Genomic DNA, 16,117 nt, shown 5'->3' on the forward strand with positions numbered 1-16,117 from the left:
TTTTTCATAATGAGGGAGAAAAATAAACTGTACTTATTTAAAAATCTACTACAGTAGGCCGGGTGCAGTGGCTCATGCCTGTAATCCCAGAATTTGGGGAGGCCGAGGCAGACAGATCACTTGAGGCCAGGAGTCTGAGACCAGCCTGGCCAACATGGCAAAACCCCATCTCTACAAAAAATATAAAAAATCAGTCATGCATGGTGGCATGCGCCTATAGTCCCAGCTACTCGGGAGGCTGAGGCAAGAGAATCACTTGAACCCAGGAGGCAGAGGTTGCAGCAAGCCGAGACTGTCTCTGCATTCCAGCCTGGGCAACAGAGCGAGACTCTGTCTCAAAAACAAACAAACAAAAAACTACTACAGTAATATCTCACTTTCCACAACCTCACTGCCTACAAGAGCCATGAGCAGAGGTGTTTGAGCCCAAACAGATGTTTCTATGGCCACGCACAAAAGCTGATGCACAGTCCTGCCTCACAGTCCATCAAACATTGTTCCTATAGCCATGCACAAAAGTTTGCACACAGCCCTGCCTCATAGCCCATCCCATGTTGTATATGTAACCATCTTAGGTTCCCTCCAATCAAAACTCAGAGGCACCCCAGACTCCGCATTTCTTGGGAGCATCTGGGCCACTGCGCATTTGTGTGAGTAAAGAAATCTGGAAACAGCAAACTGGAAAACAAGGATGGGGAAGTGAGGAAATGCTGACGGGGCAGACACATCAATATCAGTCAGAAATGACACATGGCAGCAAGAGAAATGTAAAAAGTAAACACAGGAATGCAGAGACATTAGTGGGCAGGACAGACAGTTCCACACCTCAGCACTTCCTAAGGGCATCACTGTGTGACAGCCCAGACCAGACACTGACATTCCTTCTGATGACCTGAGTCACCAAACAAAGGTGAAATGAGGTTCTGTGCCATCCACGGAAGAAGGAAGGTCACATCAGAGGAACCACCATCCTAAACGGTGAAAACTGAAGCCCGGGTCTACAGTCTTCGCTGAAGATGCTGGATCAGTGACAACCGCCAGGTGTGATGGCATTGACACAGACTGCCTTCCCTTGGGTCTGGCCAACTCACTCTGAGACTCAGCCCAGAAACAGGGACTAGGAGAGAGAGGACCAGCCTTCCCACCTTCCTCCTTCCAAGTTGTCAAACTCTAAAGGACTGTGCCCTCCCCTGTCTGCAAGATGGCTGACATTACCTGGGTCACTCCTCTTTCTAGAACAGTCTCGTACCCTGTAAGGGAGTCTTACTTACCAGAACAGGGGCTGCCACGGGGAAAAGGCTGCCTTTGATGAGCCACTCCTCATGGAGATGGTGAATTGCTTCCAGGTATTCCTGCCAGGGAAACATAAACAGTCTATCGGGAGTGGGCAGGGCACACCCCGCCCACCAAGGGTCTCAAGCAGCGGGGGACAAAATAGTCAATGACCACGGTCAGCGACTCGGACAAAGCAACCCTGCAAGAGCAAACCTGGCTCAGGCAGACAGTGGCAGACGCGGCTGCACACTCGGTGGCCAGGTTGAGCAAAACAACAGCAGAAGTGTCACCAGCCACCCTGCTCTGCTCCACTGGGGGTTCACAGGCACAAATACTGGCCCTTCCTCTGGCGCCTGAATCAAAGCCAAGGCAAAAGGCAGGACCCACACCTGGCTTCTCCCATTTACTGCCACTTCTGCAGCAGCAGGGCCTCAGTTCCTTCAGACAGGGGCCCAGCCCCAGGCAGCCTCTAAACCCTCCCCTCTGTCTTGCAACCAAGAGGACTGTGACCCTCACCCCTTGCCCTTCTAGCCCCTCAAAAACTCATAACCTATAGACCCTCGAGACTATAAAGACCGCCAGCTGCAGAAAGCCTGATGTGGCGGAGCCCAAGGAAAAAGGGGCACAGGCCCTCTCGAGCCACGGGGCCTACATATGGGGCAGAGCAGATACTCGGGCTCCCAGGCACAGAGTGGGATGGCTCCTCACACAGATTTCACTCGCCATCACAGGCTCACGTGTCAACTCCGCAGCTGCCTTTTCATCTGCTGCCCAGCTCTCCCTTGGCAACAGGAGCAAGATGTGTCCCATGGACTTGGTCAAACCCTTAAGACAATGGCTTGGATCACAACTTGGAGGGACCCCAGGCTTGGGGAGCATCTGGGTCACTGCAGAACTGCTGTGCCCATCACAGCATGGTCCAGTCTGGCCCCATTCTACTACACTCCATCTTCCTAGCATTCTTGTCTCCAAGATTTCAAAGGAGCTGCCCAGAATGAAGCCTGGGCCTTCGTGGCAGGAATGCATCATGCTGGCAACAGGGAAAAACAAGGCTGAGCAGGGCTTCAGGAGTTGGATAGGCCTCCCAGGGCCCCCAGTCCAGCCTATCCTGAGCTCAGAACCCCTGACGCCCCACTGAATGCTTGCCCAACTTCTGTCTCCCTCCAGAGGCAGCTTTTCACATGGGACATTCAGTTCAATACTAACTAAGCAACTACTAGACACCAGGCCCCAAGGTACATGCAGAGGACACAGAGAGAGTAAGACCCAATCTTAAAAAGCCTATATTAATGAGGGATGGGGAAAAAAAGGTATAAACAAATAGTGTCAGTATGCTGTCCTAAGGCCTGTGATCACAGAAAGCCAGGTGGTGGGTTTGGGGGGCTTACAACGGAAAGAAGGTCGGGGTGGCTTCCTGGAGAAGGTGACATCTGAGTAATACTTTAAAGTCAAAGGAAACGACTGTGCAAAGGCACATTTGCATAGCTCCACTGTGCGTGTGGATGTTTGTGTGTGGCCACAACTAGTTCCTTACAGCCAGAGCATAGAAAGTAAGGAATGGAGGAAGATTATGCCAGAGAGGCAGTTGGGGCCGGGTCATAAGCCATATTACAAAGTGAGGACTGCATCCTAGCCAGCAGCAAGGCACTGAAGGGTTCTAGGCTGGAAAATTGCACAAGTGGTGATAAGTATTGGAAATATCAGCCGCGCAGCAGCCTGGAGGCCGGATTTTGAGGGAGATGTGAGGAGGGAAGGACCAGGGCAAGAAGCACAGCCCGGGCCTGTACTGGCAGAGTCCCCATGAGAGTCAGTGTGGCCTGAGCAGAACTCAGAGGGGCATGGTATCTCTCCAATGGGCAAGCACTACTAAGCATGAGCACTGCCTCTGTGCTGGGCACTGTGCTGAGCACTAGGGATGCAGCAGTACACAAGGGGGCTGGTCCTGCCCTCCTGGAACTCACATTCTAGGGAGGACCCAGAAAGCACAAGGCCAGGCAATCTTCAGGAGGCAGAACAGACAAGCCCTGGTGCTGCCAAGATGGGGAGGGGCAGGTGGGGAGGGGAGGGGAACGCCTCCAAGCAGGAAGGTTGCCAAACCGTGAGTCAGCGACCACAGGAAGCCAAGCAGATCTGGACATCCATGTGGGTCTCTGGCCAAACAGGAAGTCAGAGTTCACCCTCTGATACACTTGGTTCCCGTTTCTCTCTCTGCAGACAAGGGCACAATGATCTCATGGGGGTGGGGCTAGGAGAGGAAGCCGGACTTGGACACAGGTGGTTTCCCAGTTTGTCTTTAACCAAGTCAAAGAGGCCTCTTACCAGTGGAATGACCTTCTCCTCTTCCCTGCATCTCCTCTTTAACCTCTGGTAACAAGTCTCAGGATTGGTCCGAAGATAAACTGAGGTTAAAAGAATACGTGGCTCTCAGGACTCTGCTCATGGCTTGGAAGCGAAGCAGGCACACGGGCAAAGGCGGGAGGAAGGTCTGCACAGGGAGGGCCAGCTCTGGGCTTGACCACTGACCCTCAGCCCCGATTTTCATTCTCTTTCCATGTCACCAGCCCCGTGGATTCGTTTTGAGGCTGAATGGGATTCTGTTCATAGACATAGCTCAGCACAGGCCTCACACCAAGCAGGTCTCAGTGAATGTTCAGGCTCTGTCCTTCCTGATCTTTACCAACTAGAAAACCCATCAGATCACAGTGGATTGAGGTCTGAAAGTAGCGGAGCCAGGGAGGGAATTTTAAAGAACAAAGGCCAAGGTTCTTCTCCATGACAGACCAGAAGCCCCAAATTCTGTCTGCCCTCAGGTAGAAGGCTGAACTCTTATGGGGAAGGAATTGTCAAGTGCCTCATCCATTGCCCCCAAGGGTTGGGGCCCAGCCAAGCACATCCTCAAGGAGCCCAGGAGAGAGACCAGAGAGGGAGGTGGGAGGGGTGCATCTCACCAATCAAATCAACGGACACATCCATGTTCCTCAAGATCCAGTCAAACCATTCCGACAGAACCACATAGTCCACTTCTGGCATCTTCCCACTGCAATGAGAGTTATAAGGGCTTATTCACCTAAGAGAAAGCTTCTGGGCTATGCAATTCCCCCAAAAGGATCTGGAGATGGCTCTCACTGAAAAGGAGTCACCAAGGGTACCAAGGCACAAAGTGATCCATGCAATACTGAACATGCAGTGACAAAGACCCTAAGCATTCCCGACTTCCTGCTGCCTGGGGGCAGCTTATGGCACACTGCTGCAAGGGCCATGGCACAGAGTGATGGGAGAATTCACTTGGGATTGGAACTCTAAGCAGAGAAAGGGACTTTAAAGCTTGTGCCCTGAGAACAGAGACAGTGCTCAGGTTGGGCAATGAATCAGCAAACCAATTTCACTTCTAGAAATTTATTTTGTGGACCAGGGTGGTGGCTCATGCCTGTAATCCCAGCACTTTGGGAGGGTGAAGTGGGAGGATCGCTTGAGGCCAGAAGTTCAAGACCTGCCTGGGCAACATGGAACGACCCCCATCTCTACAAAAACTACAAAAAAATTAGCTAGGTGTGGTGGTGCATGCCTGTGGTCCCAGCTACTTGGGAGACTGAGGCAGGAGGATCACTCGAGCCCAGGGGTTCAAGGCTGTAGTGGGTCATGATCATACCACTGCACTCCAGCCTGGGCAACAGAGTGAGACCCCTGACTCCGACAAAACAAAAATTTTATTTTGTGAAAATAATCATGATGCTCACTGTTGCACTGTTTAAAACAATAAAAAACTAAATCTTGGTAAATCTATATAACAGAAAATTCATGCAGTAACTGAAGGATGATATTGTAAAATAATATTTAATGGCATGGAAAAATTTCAAATCTAATGTTCAGTGAAAGCAACATGATCTAAAACTGTGTATACCCCAACCACATTTCCAAAAGTATTCACCAATGCATCTTGGAAAGGCAGGAAAGAAAAATATCAAAATGTAAACAGTGCTTTTCTTGAGCTGCAGGACTATGTGAGACTTTTCTTTTATTCTTTATACCTTTTTGTATTTTCCAAATTTTAACAACACATTACTTCTCAAATCAGCAAATCAGCAGTGGGGGTTGGGGAGCATTACTACACATTCTATTTTTTATTTTTTTAAGACAGAGTCTTACTCTGTCACCCAGGCTGGAGTGCAGTGGTGTGATCTCAGCTCACTGCAACCTCTGTCTCCTGGGTTCAAGCAATTCTCCTGTCTCAGCCTCCTGAGTAGCTGGGACTACAGGCGTGCATCACCATGCCAGGCTAATTTTTGTATTTTTAGTAGAGACAGTTTCACTATGTTGGCCAGGCTGGTCTCGAACTCCTGACCTCAAATGATCCACCTGCCTCGGCCTACCAAAGTGCTGGGATTACAGGCATGAGCCACTGTGCCCGGCCTACTACATATTTTAAATGTTAACTTTAAAAGAAAGAAAAGAAGGCCAACAAGTGGGAAGGAAGAACAAGCCCAGGGTGAAGGAGAAATCTGGCATCTATTCCTGGTATTTCTGTGGGTTTCCTGTGACCTGGGAGGAAATCAACAGGAAAGAGAGAGCAGGAATGGCCACGGCTGGAGGGCACAAGCACATCAGCAGGCAGATGACCCCACAGGCCTAGCAGAGGAATTCTCCCTTTAACATCCTCCATTCCACTAGTGTCTCCATGTGGGACCCGCTCAGAGCTGGGTTCAGCAAGACTGGCCATGGAGGAGTGACTGTACCTGAGCCGTGTGCAATGGGAGGCTCCCGGGGGAGGGGGCAAGGAGGGGCTGACTCCATCCCACGAGGGGATGAGGATGGAAGGAAGTAAGAGGCTGCAAAAGTGAGGCAGGAACTCTAGGAGGTCAAGGGCACAAGCAGCCCTGTCTTGGGGCCTAACAGCAAGGCATGACACCAACTAGGAAGGGACATTCTCCCCTAGTCTATGAGACCACCCCCATGTCCTCAGCAGAGAAGAGCATTTGACAGAGGAGCGGGACAGTGGACGGAGAACAGCAGGGGGGCCTGAGCAGACTGCAGCACAGAGGCCAGGGCAGACCAACCTGTGGGACTGCCAGGACTCCCAGCTGCATGGGGGAGGGGAGGCGGGAGCAGTGGGAAGGAAATCCTGCAGCATTACAGAGGGGATTCCCAGTCAACAAAACTCAGGCACTACAAGTTCAGGTGATGACTTTGTGCCCACAGGCTGCCTCCCTGCCTCCTCTCCACTTACCTCCTTAAAAGTAGCCTATTCTTTATTCAGGGTCCATCCACAGATGCAAGGGCTTCAGGGAAACCTGACCCACCCCAAGCTTCCAAGCTTTAGGGTAGGCACAATTGGTCTAAGGGAAGTCGTCTCCCCTGGTTCCAGCGATGGGTTCGGGAAGCCAAGCTAAGTCAATCAGTGCAGGGCCTCCCCCAGCCAGGGGCCCGATTTGGATTAGGCAGGCATGAGGGAGGTTTGCAGGGACTTACAGAAAAGACACTTCTGCACGCTTAGGGAAGAGCCACTAGCAAGACACCTGCCCTTACTCCAACCAGTGAGTGAGAAGCCCAATGCTGCCGCGACTACATTGTCCCCCTGAAAGAATCGCACTGAGGACACGAACAGGATGCAGAGCAGGAAAATGCAGAGAAACAAGGCCAGAGGCATCAAATTAAACCATCTGTTGGGAGTTGACGACAACTCATTGTTCAGGCTACCCTGAGTTGGGTTTCAGTTAGTTCAGCTCTGAATATCTGATGTTCAAGAAACGAAACCACTCTCTCTTATTTTCTGTTTCTGGAAAAATTAGACCGAGAAAAAAACTGGCTCCAAGAAAATGAGGATATGCAATGAGGAAGCTGCTGATTAGCTTCTCCCCTACTCCAGCAAACTTCACAGCTTGAGGGCACAGAAGAGGTGGCACCAAGGGGGTGGAGCCAGTTAGCAGCAATTGAGGAGAAGCTAAGCTGCCCATGGGACAGTCTCCCAAGTCTCCAAGGCTGGACTAACCGCCGGAGGACCTCATGTGTCTACATAGTTCAAGGAAGACTGTCCAATCCCAGAGCTGGGAGGGTGCCCACAGATATGACCATGGAACTGAACCACAGCTCAGAACACATGAAGCAGTGTTAACTAAAACCAAACCGACCACCACTGCAAAACGGTCACAGTGCACGGAGGTCCACACATGGAGACATGGGGAGGGGGTCACACCTGTGGGGGACTCTGGGACTAAGAGATTCTGGTGGCTCTGCCCCCGCCACAGCTCCCCTGGGAATCAGCTCCAGGTAGTCACAGGGGCCTCCCACTCCCACTCCCACCACAGTCAAACAAAAGGCTTCCCCCACAGGGTTGGTGCAGACTGAGGGGCAGCCTCTCCCTTCCCAATGTTCTTGGAAGGGGTCCTTGGTGGGGTGGCCTCCCGTGGGCAGGGTCAGTAGGCCAGACCTATTGAAAACCCATCCATGACTGGAACTGTGTGCCAGAAGAGGCTGGGGGATCCAGGAGGACTGATTGACCAGTGGCTGAGCTGAGTGAGGAAACAGAAGCCTGATCTCCATGACTCCGAGGGACATGGGGCACGGCAGGCGCTGTTCTAACCGTACTTCCTCCTAGGAACTCTGCCCAGCTCCTCGTGTGTCTGTCTCAAGCATGGGGCTCCCCACACCACCGACAAGACAAGCCACAGCCTTTATTTCTACAGAATGCACAGAGAGTAATACCAAGCAAATCCAAGTCTGGCAAATCCAAGCACATGACTCAACAGTGGGCATGGGAGTCTCACCCCTCCCCTGACCCCAAGGGGGCAAAACCAAGGTCTTCGTCCACATGAATACATGAATCCTGCTGTTACATCAGCACAATTTCTTGCATCCTTCCCTGAGGCCCAGAGAGCCCCCAGTCTGTGCGGAATTGATTAGAAGAGCTCCCTTGTATATGTTATTTCCTTTTGTTTTCACAAGACCTTGTGAGGCTAGCTTATAGAAGAAACCTGAGGATCAGAGAAGTGAAGGCCAACTCTGTCTGAGCAGGGGTTCAAGCCTGGCTCTCCCTAACCCCAAACCCAAATGCTCTCCATTGCACCACCCGCCCGCCCCACTCTGTCAGCTGACCTGGATCAAGTCCAGTGTCTCTCTAGCCTGAGCTGCAGGAAGGCCACAGCTCTTAGGCCCATGACCCAGACCAGGAGGCTTCAGTCTAGACAGGAGCTGGGAAGAGCCTAAGCCCCTGGGCCAATCAGCAGGGGAGGAGGCCCAGCCTGTGGTTCCAAACACCAGGTCTTACTTAGTGTCGCCAACCACCAGCCACAGGTGAGTCAGCATGCCATTTCCTCAGCTGGGCCCCACTCCACGCCCTCACTTCTGTTCTTAGAAAAGGACGACCAGGCAATCTTGTAAAACCTTTGCTTCCCATTACTCGGCCCACACAGTCACCTGCGTGGCCTCTTTAGCTACATGAATTTTGCTTACCACCTTCAGCTTTTCATGCTAGCCAGTTGCCCGCCCCTTACAAGTTCCCGTCTTTGGCCAGGCACAGTGGCTCACTGTGGCAGGCTGAGGCAGGTGGATCACCTGAGGTTGGGAGTTTGAGACCAGCCTGACCAACATGGAGAAACCCTGTCTCTACTAAAAATACAAAATTAGCCGGGCGTGGTGGCACATGACTGTAATCCCAGCTACTCAGGAGGCTGAAGCAGGAGAATCGCTTGAACCCAGGAGGTGGAGGTTGCAGTGAGCCGAGATTGCACCATTGCACTCCAGCCCGGGCAATAAGAGCAAAACTCCGACTCAAAAAAAAAAAAAGTTCCCATCTTTAAGGACACTGTGTAACTGGAATCTTCCTCTCCAGCAATTAACACAGCCCTCTCGAACCCCTGGTGGCACAACTGCACTTACATTCTGCACACCCCAACCTCGCCGGGGTAGACAGTGCCAGAAGAGGCGGGTCTCTCCCCTGACGAGCTCTTCATTTGTTCACGGCCCAAAGAGCAAGAATACCTTTCAAGAAATTTTACTTTGAGGAGATGCAGGATTCCAACATGTGGGCTTTTCTGGGGACCTGAGCCTGCCGTACACCCTTCTATCCAGGACCCCACAGATCCCGAACCAAGGTTGCAAGAATTTCTGAGAGAGAGAAAAAGACCAACCCGAGCACTGAAGGGGCAGTGGTAATGTGCCCTCCCACCTTGTGAAGGGCTCCCCATCACGGCATTTTCGGAAGCCTTTTCCTAGAGCATCCCAGGAAATGAGGAAACACGAGCTCCCAGGCAGGAGCTGACGCCCCACATGTCACCGTGTGGTTCCCAGTACCCGGCTGATCTCCCTGCAGGTGGGAACCAAGACACCTCATTCTAGGTATGGGCAAAGGACCCAGCCAAACTCGGTTTTATGCTACATTTTGCATAGGTAGTAACAATGATAGTAATCTGCATTGGAGGAGCAGAAACCTCTAAAAACATCTACTTAGGCCGGGCACAGTGGCTCAGGCCTGTAATCCCAACACTTTGGGAGGCTGAAGTGGGCAGATCACTTGAGGTCAGGAGTTCGAGACCAGCCTGGCCAACACGGTGAAACCCCACCTCCACTAAAAATACAAAAATGAGCTGGGCATGGTGGTGGGCACCTGTAATCCCAGCTACTTGGGAGGCTGAGGCAGGAGAATCGCTTGAATCTGGGAAGCAGAGGTTGCAGTGAGCTGAGATCACACCAGTGCACTCCAGCCTGAGCAACAGAGCAAGACTCCATCTCAAAAACAAACAAACAAAAAACCCACATCTACTTTCTCAGTAATACTTCATTGTGGATGACCGCTGCATCGAGGGCAGCTGGAGTTGTCCGGAGAGTGGCCAAGCTCTAGTATTCCTTCCCTTCATCCTTTCTGTGGCTCTGGCTAAAAATACCTTTTACTTTGCCCTATGGCTGCCTGACTCTTGGCCTAGGAGTAAGTTCAGAAACCTTAAAAACAAACGTAACACAACAGAGCCCCCAGCAACCCAAATATGAAGCTACAAAGGTGAAATTAAGAAACCACAGGCCAGGTGGAGGAAACAGGAAATCCTGCACCGCGCAGAACTTTTCACCATGGCCCCGAAGACAATCCTCAGGCCGGGGCTCTTGCTCTTATGACCCCCAAAGGTCCAGTGAAGCCCCGAGGAAGCCCACCTCACCGTCAGAACTCCAGGGGAAAAGGGTCGCAGCACAGGGATGGAGGGTGCCCTGTGGACCACCTGGCTACCAGCCTTTTTTATTTATTTATTTATTTTTTAGACAAAGTCCCACTGAGTCACTTGTCACTTGGGCAGTGGCATGCTCATGGATCACTGCAGCCCTGACCTCCTGGGCTCAAGCAATCCTCCTGCCTCAGCCTCCTGAGTAGATGGGACTACAGATGTGTACCACCAGGCCCAGCTAATTTTTAAATTTTTTTGTAGAGACGGAGGTCTTACTTTGTTGCCCAGGCTGGTCTCGAACTCCTGGCTTCAAGTGATCCTTCCCCTTCTGCCTCCCAAAGTGCTGGGATTACAAGCATAAGCCACTACACCTGGCCCTGCCACCTTTTTGTAAGGCCCATATTCCTCAAAGCGTGATCCCTGGCCAGTAGGAGTGTGGTCCCACCCGGGTACCTACTAGAAATGTGGCCTCTCAGGCCCCACCTCAGTGCTACTGAAGCGAAATCTACCCGTAAACAAGATGCACAGGTGGTCGTGGGAGAAGCTTAGAGTAAGGCCTGTCTGGAAGAGGCAGGGTCTCCCCCTGGGGCTAGTACCTCAGGATTCTCAGCTTTGGGAGCCCCAGTGGGCCCTGAAGCCTTTGGCCTTGATGAGAGAAATCTAGATGCCTCCTGCCACTTCCTCATTTGCTGCTTGCCCCCACACAGCAGGGTTCAGAACACGTTCCCCTCCTGTGGTTAGTTCCTGCCCGATCAGGAAGGAGCCCTGGCTTTGTAATCCTTTCTCAGTTCCGTATCTGCCCAATAGGGTCAACAACCAGACAACAAATGCAGCTCCTGTCCATGGGTCCCTGCCCTGTTCCTTAACCATGACAGCTGATGCCCCAGTTTCCAGGGAACACATAAGCAGGTGCAGTTCACAAGTGAATCACGCTCTGGGGAAGGTGTTTTGAATGCCCCTACCCCTCGGTTCTCTGCCTCCTGGACTTAGGGACTCTGGGGTATGTGGCTGAGGGAGTGGGAACTCCAAGGCACATGCAAAGCATGGTGTTTAATACAGCATTCATTGTCTTCAATGATAAGTATTTAAATTATTATTTTTAGATACAAACTTAAGAACATACTATTGTGGAAAATGCAAAATCCCAATGAATTCTAGGTTAAAACAGGAGACTCCAAGAAACTTCCAGGTTGTTGGCAGGTGGCTGCTTTGGACCACAGGGGCTGGGAGGATAAGTAACCAGTGCTGTGGGAAGCTTTCCTCTGCCTTCAGAGGATTTCCATGAAAGGGTCCAAGGAACACTGCCTTTTCTCATCTTCCTAGAGACCATGGTGGATAGCCTGGCCCTCCAGGCAGCCACAGTGCTCCCAGCAGCCTCTGGAGTGCCTGAGGCCACATGCCCACTGACAGCTTTTGGCTTCAAGAGATCTCAGTGATGGGTCTCAAGGCCCCAACAAGGTCTTCAGGGGAATCTGAGCCCCCGGAAAGCCACATGAACTTAAAACAATTAGATCCCAAGAACAGAAAGAAGGACACTGTAAGTTTCTTCTGTGGTTCACTGTCCCACAGAAATCCTAACCACAGAGGCCATGCATTCTGGGAGGGCCGGGAAAAGACATAAATATAAAGTCATCAGGGCAGGAAAAGAGCTAAAAAAATTAAAAGCTACATTCTCTTCCTAAACCACCCACAAAACAGCTCCAGGCGAGGCCCATGTCATCTGGACCAATGCCATAACCATAGAGATTGGGAGATACAGAACTGACACATCAGAAATGTGATGACACAGGACCATGGGTGGGAGTTACCAAAGCCTGTGGCCATCAGCAGGAACTGTGACCTGGGCCAAAGACAAATGGCTCCTGGGGAAATCTACCTGGCGCTGGGTGGCCTATAGGTTTGGGGGTGGGATTGGGGAACTCACAAATTTAATAAAGACCAAGGTGGGCAAGGACCCGCAAAAGGGTCCTAAGACATGAAGGAGGCGGCAGGTCAAAAGGCTCTTCAAAGATGGATGAGAGGAATCAGAGATGAGAGATGGGCTCAGAGAAATTTAGAAACTTGGTCTTGCTCATAAACAGAGCAAACTTCAGAGCCAGGATAGAACCCAGGCCCACCAAATGCCACACTCTATCCTCTCCCCTTAACCTCTGGCCATTCCATTCCAGATTACTTGCTTCAAAAAGAGCCATCAGGGCAAGCACAGCTGTCATCAGGCTCATGCCTGTAATCCCAGTACTTTGGGAAGCTGAGGCAGGAGGATCACTTGAGCCCAGGAGTTTGAGACCAGCCTGGGCAACACAGGGAGACTGTCTCTACAAAAAATAAGAAATAAATTAACCAGAAATGGTGACATGTGCTACAGTCCCAGCTATTCAGGAGGTTGAAGTGGGAGGATCTCTTGAGCCCAGGACGTAAAGGCCACAGCGAGCCTTGATCATGGCCCTGCACTCCAGTCTGGGTGACAGAGCACAAGCCCATCTCAAAAAAAAAAAGCAACAAGAGTCACTGGCCCCACACAGAACAGGCCAAGCTGAATGCGATTAACAGACAGACACAGCCCCACTCTCTGAGGTTCACAGGTAATCGTACCCCACCATCAAGATCTGTTCCTCGGGCTACAGTTCTTTTTTTAAGACAGAGTCTCCCTCTGTTGCCCAGGCTGGAGTGCAGTGGTGTGATCTCGGCTCATTGCAACCTCCGCCTCGGGCTACGGTTCTAATCAGAGCAGTACACAAACATAACAGGGGCTCCCTTCTGCTCTCGCTCTCCTCTGTCCTGCCTGTCCTCCCTCTGGCTGAGGTGCTAAAGAGCAGGAGCTGAGGAGGGCAGAGGGCTGGATAAACCTAGCAGTGGACACCTGGAAACCCAGGCTGTCAGGTGAAAAATGGGGCTCTAAGGTCAGGAATGCCACCTGCTGAGAGGGCAAGCTGCAGCCCACAAGAAAAGTCTGAGGTCAGGGGGCAAAGCCACAGCCAGGACTCACCTTGGCTGCCAGCCCCTGAGCCCACAGCATTGCTCTGATGCTCTGTGCAGAGGCTCTCATTTTCGGGGGGTGATAAAAGCTCAAAGGTATGATCCATGGCAGCTCAGGGCTCCTAGGGGAAGCCTTTTTAGCGGCCCCTCAAATGAAAGGTACAAAACAGCGGGGAGCCAGAGCCTGGGGAACAAGCTGGGCTGGAGACCAAAGCACAGTCACAGGTCCCCTCATCCAACAATAGCTAACAAGTATCAACCAGGAGCTCGCTCTGTGCTGGGTCCACACTAGGCAAGGACACCAAACTTCGTGCCTGCCCTTAGGAGCTTATGGTCCGGTGTGGGGGGGCGGGGCAGGCAATAAACAATTAGACACATACTAAGTTGAACCACACAAAACTGCCATTTTTGTAGGTCATAATTGGTTAAATCATTTCATATGATTGCCTTAAATAGTACAAAGAAAACTAACAGAAGGTAGTCATTAAGAATAACAAGGGGGCCAGGCACAGTGGCTCACACCGGTAAACCCAGCACTTTGGGAGGCCGAGGCAGAAGGATCACTTGAGCCCAGGAGTGTGAGACCAACCTGGGCAACATGATGCAATCCCGTCTCTACTAAAAATACAAAAAAAAATAGCCAGGCGTGGTGGTGTGTGCCTGTAGTCCCAGCTACTTGGGAGGCTGAGGCGGGAGGATGGCTTGAGCCTGGGGGAAGGAGGTTGCAGTGAGCTGAGATCGTGCCACCATACTCCAGCTTGGGTGACAGAGCCAGACCCTGCCTCAAAAAACAAAAACGAAAACCAAAAACGAAACAAAGACTAACAAGGAGCTTGCCCTATCTAGACAGGGTGGTCAGGGAGGGCTAGGAGACAGGGCGACATTTAGGAAGGCAGCTGCAGATGAGAGTGGGAGGAAGGGCCTTCAGCGCTGACATCCAAACAGCTCTGAGAGGGAGGGACAGCAGTATCCCATGCTCACAGCGGGGACAGGTGGGGTCTGCAACCCATTTCCCCAAGACCCTGAGAAATCAGCAGTCTCTGAGCACAGGGATGGAGGGCCCCATGCCTGAGCCCTTGGCACTCACAGGCCACCAGAAGCCCCCTAACTAGGTATATATCACAGAGTCTGCTCTCATGAGGGAAGCTTTTAGCGAAAAACACAACAAATGCGATGCACACCATGTGTCTGACTTGCCCAACTCTCCACCCTTCCCTATAGCCTTACACCATGCTGTGTAACTCACTGGACCCTCCCACCTTTCCACCCTGGGCTCATGTGACCATGTGACCTGCTTTGGCCAATGGAATGTTAGCTAACTTGGAGCAGAGGCCTGAAGACATGTCCTTGCATCTCTGCTGTTGCTTCTACCCTCTGTCACCGTGAGAAGTGGATACCTGGGCTGGTTTGCTGGTCCCAGAAGGAGGGTGACAGGCAAGAGGAAGAGAAATAAGCCACCTTCAGTCACCCTTGCTTAGGCCCTCCTACATCAGCTGATTCCCAGACATCTCATTGAGCCCAGCCAAGGTCAGCAGAGCTGCCTGGCGACCAACCTGGCTGACTGGGCAACGAATGCAGATAGCTGTCTGCCATGAGGATTAGTGGCTGTTTGTTATAGCACGTTGCTACGGCAATGGTTAACTGATACAACAGCGGGTACTCCATATCTGTCAATCAAATAAACAAATTTCTATTTCATTTTGAAAAATTAGTGGTTTAATAAATTATCAATTATGCAAACTACAGTACCTTCTATACAGGTTTTCTACAAAAATGTATCTCGCGCTGTGAATCGACCTCTCCATCAACCGTACAGATGACACCTAAAGGAAAACAAAAAGAGAATCACAAACTCAGGGGAAGAGGAGACAGCCAGGAGGCCTTAAGAAATGTCTGTTACTTCCCCTGCCTGGGGACTTTGCTGAATATGAGAATCAAGGCGGAGGACAGAGTGAGGCAGGAGGACCTCCTCACTCCCCTGCCGGGAGGAGAAACCACATCTGCCACCAGGCTCAGGCTATGTGCCCCTTCCACCCTGACCTGCCCCACACCCCAAAGCTGCATACATGGCCCAGCAATGCTGAGGCTGAGGGCTCATCAGCAGCCGCCTCTTTGATGGGAGGTGAGGCTCAATTGGAACATGGCCATGCCCTGGAGAAACCGTTCAAAGCTGTCCACTTGAGGCAACATGTGGTGACTATCACGGACCTAAATAGGGTGACTTTGCTTAAGTGGAGGGACCGCATGCATGAGGTACAGTCCCACGAGGGTCAGGTTGAGGGTGACGTTCTGGGGGCTCTGCCCACGGAAACTGGGAAGGACAACGCCCAAGAGGGAGGAAGACAGCCTGACAGCGCCCCTCTCTGCCAGGATGCTCACACCCTCTGCAGACGATCTTGCCCTTTGTCCAGCGTTCCTCTGGGAAGCAAAAGGTGCCTGACCCTTGATGCCAGGCAGACAAACGCTACTCTCACTTGGCCATGGCCCACAGCAACCATGGGACCTGGGCCAACAAATCCGAGGCAGATTCAAAGCCATAACCCAGGCATTTCTTCCCTCTCCCTGCTGTCCCTCTGTCCATCCATCCTCTGCCCATCCATCTTCCTTTCCATTCTTCCATCCTCTCTTTCCTTACTTCCTAGCTCCCCATTCATCCTTCTGTCTCCTTCTGCTCATCCTTCCTGGTCTGTCCATCTCTCTCTGCCTCCCGAGGCAGATTT

At 51.7% G+C, this 16,117-nt stretch overlaps 1 protein-coding gene across 4 annotated transcripts in view; it reads right to left on the reverse strand.

The window, feature by feature from the left end:
• Nucleotides 1–16,117, reverse strand: part of TK2 (thymidine kinase 2) — a 42,355-nt gene that overhangs the window by 4,474 nt on the left and 21,764 nt on the right. For all 4 annotated transcript variants that reach the window (XR_747002.2, XM_010355185.2, XM_010355184.2 and 1 more), the window contains 4 exons: nt 15,147–15,220; nt 4,224–4,312; nt 3,595–3,674; nt 1,272–1,352 (listed from right to left, as the gene is read on the reverse strand). Coding sequence is in view for 3 of the 4 variants with exons in the window: in XM_010355185.2 (XP_010353487.1) it covers nt 1,272–1,352; nt 3,595–3,674; nt 4,224–4,312; nt 15,147–15,220 (324 nt within the window). In the remaining variant the exon portion in view is untranslated. The remainder of the gene's footprint in view (nt 1–1,271; nt 1,353–3,594; nt 3,675–4,223; nt 4,313–15,146; nt 15,221–16,117) is intronic.

This window comes from Rhinopithecus roxellana, chromosome 20 (assembly GCF_007565055.1).
Source record: "Rhinopithecus roxellana isolate Shanxi Qingling chromosome 20, ASM756505v1, whole genome shotgun sequence".
Classification (NCBI taxonomy): domain Eukaryota; kingdom Metazoa; phylum Chordata; class Mammalia; order Primates; family Cercopithecidae; genus Rhinopithecus; species Rhinopithecus roxellana.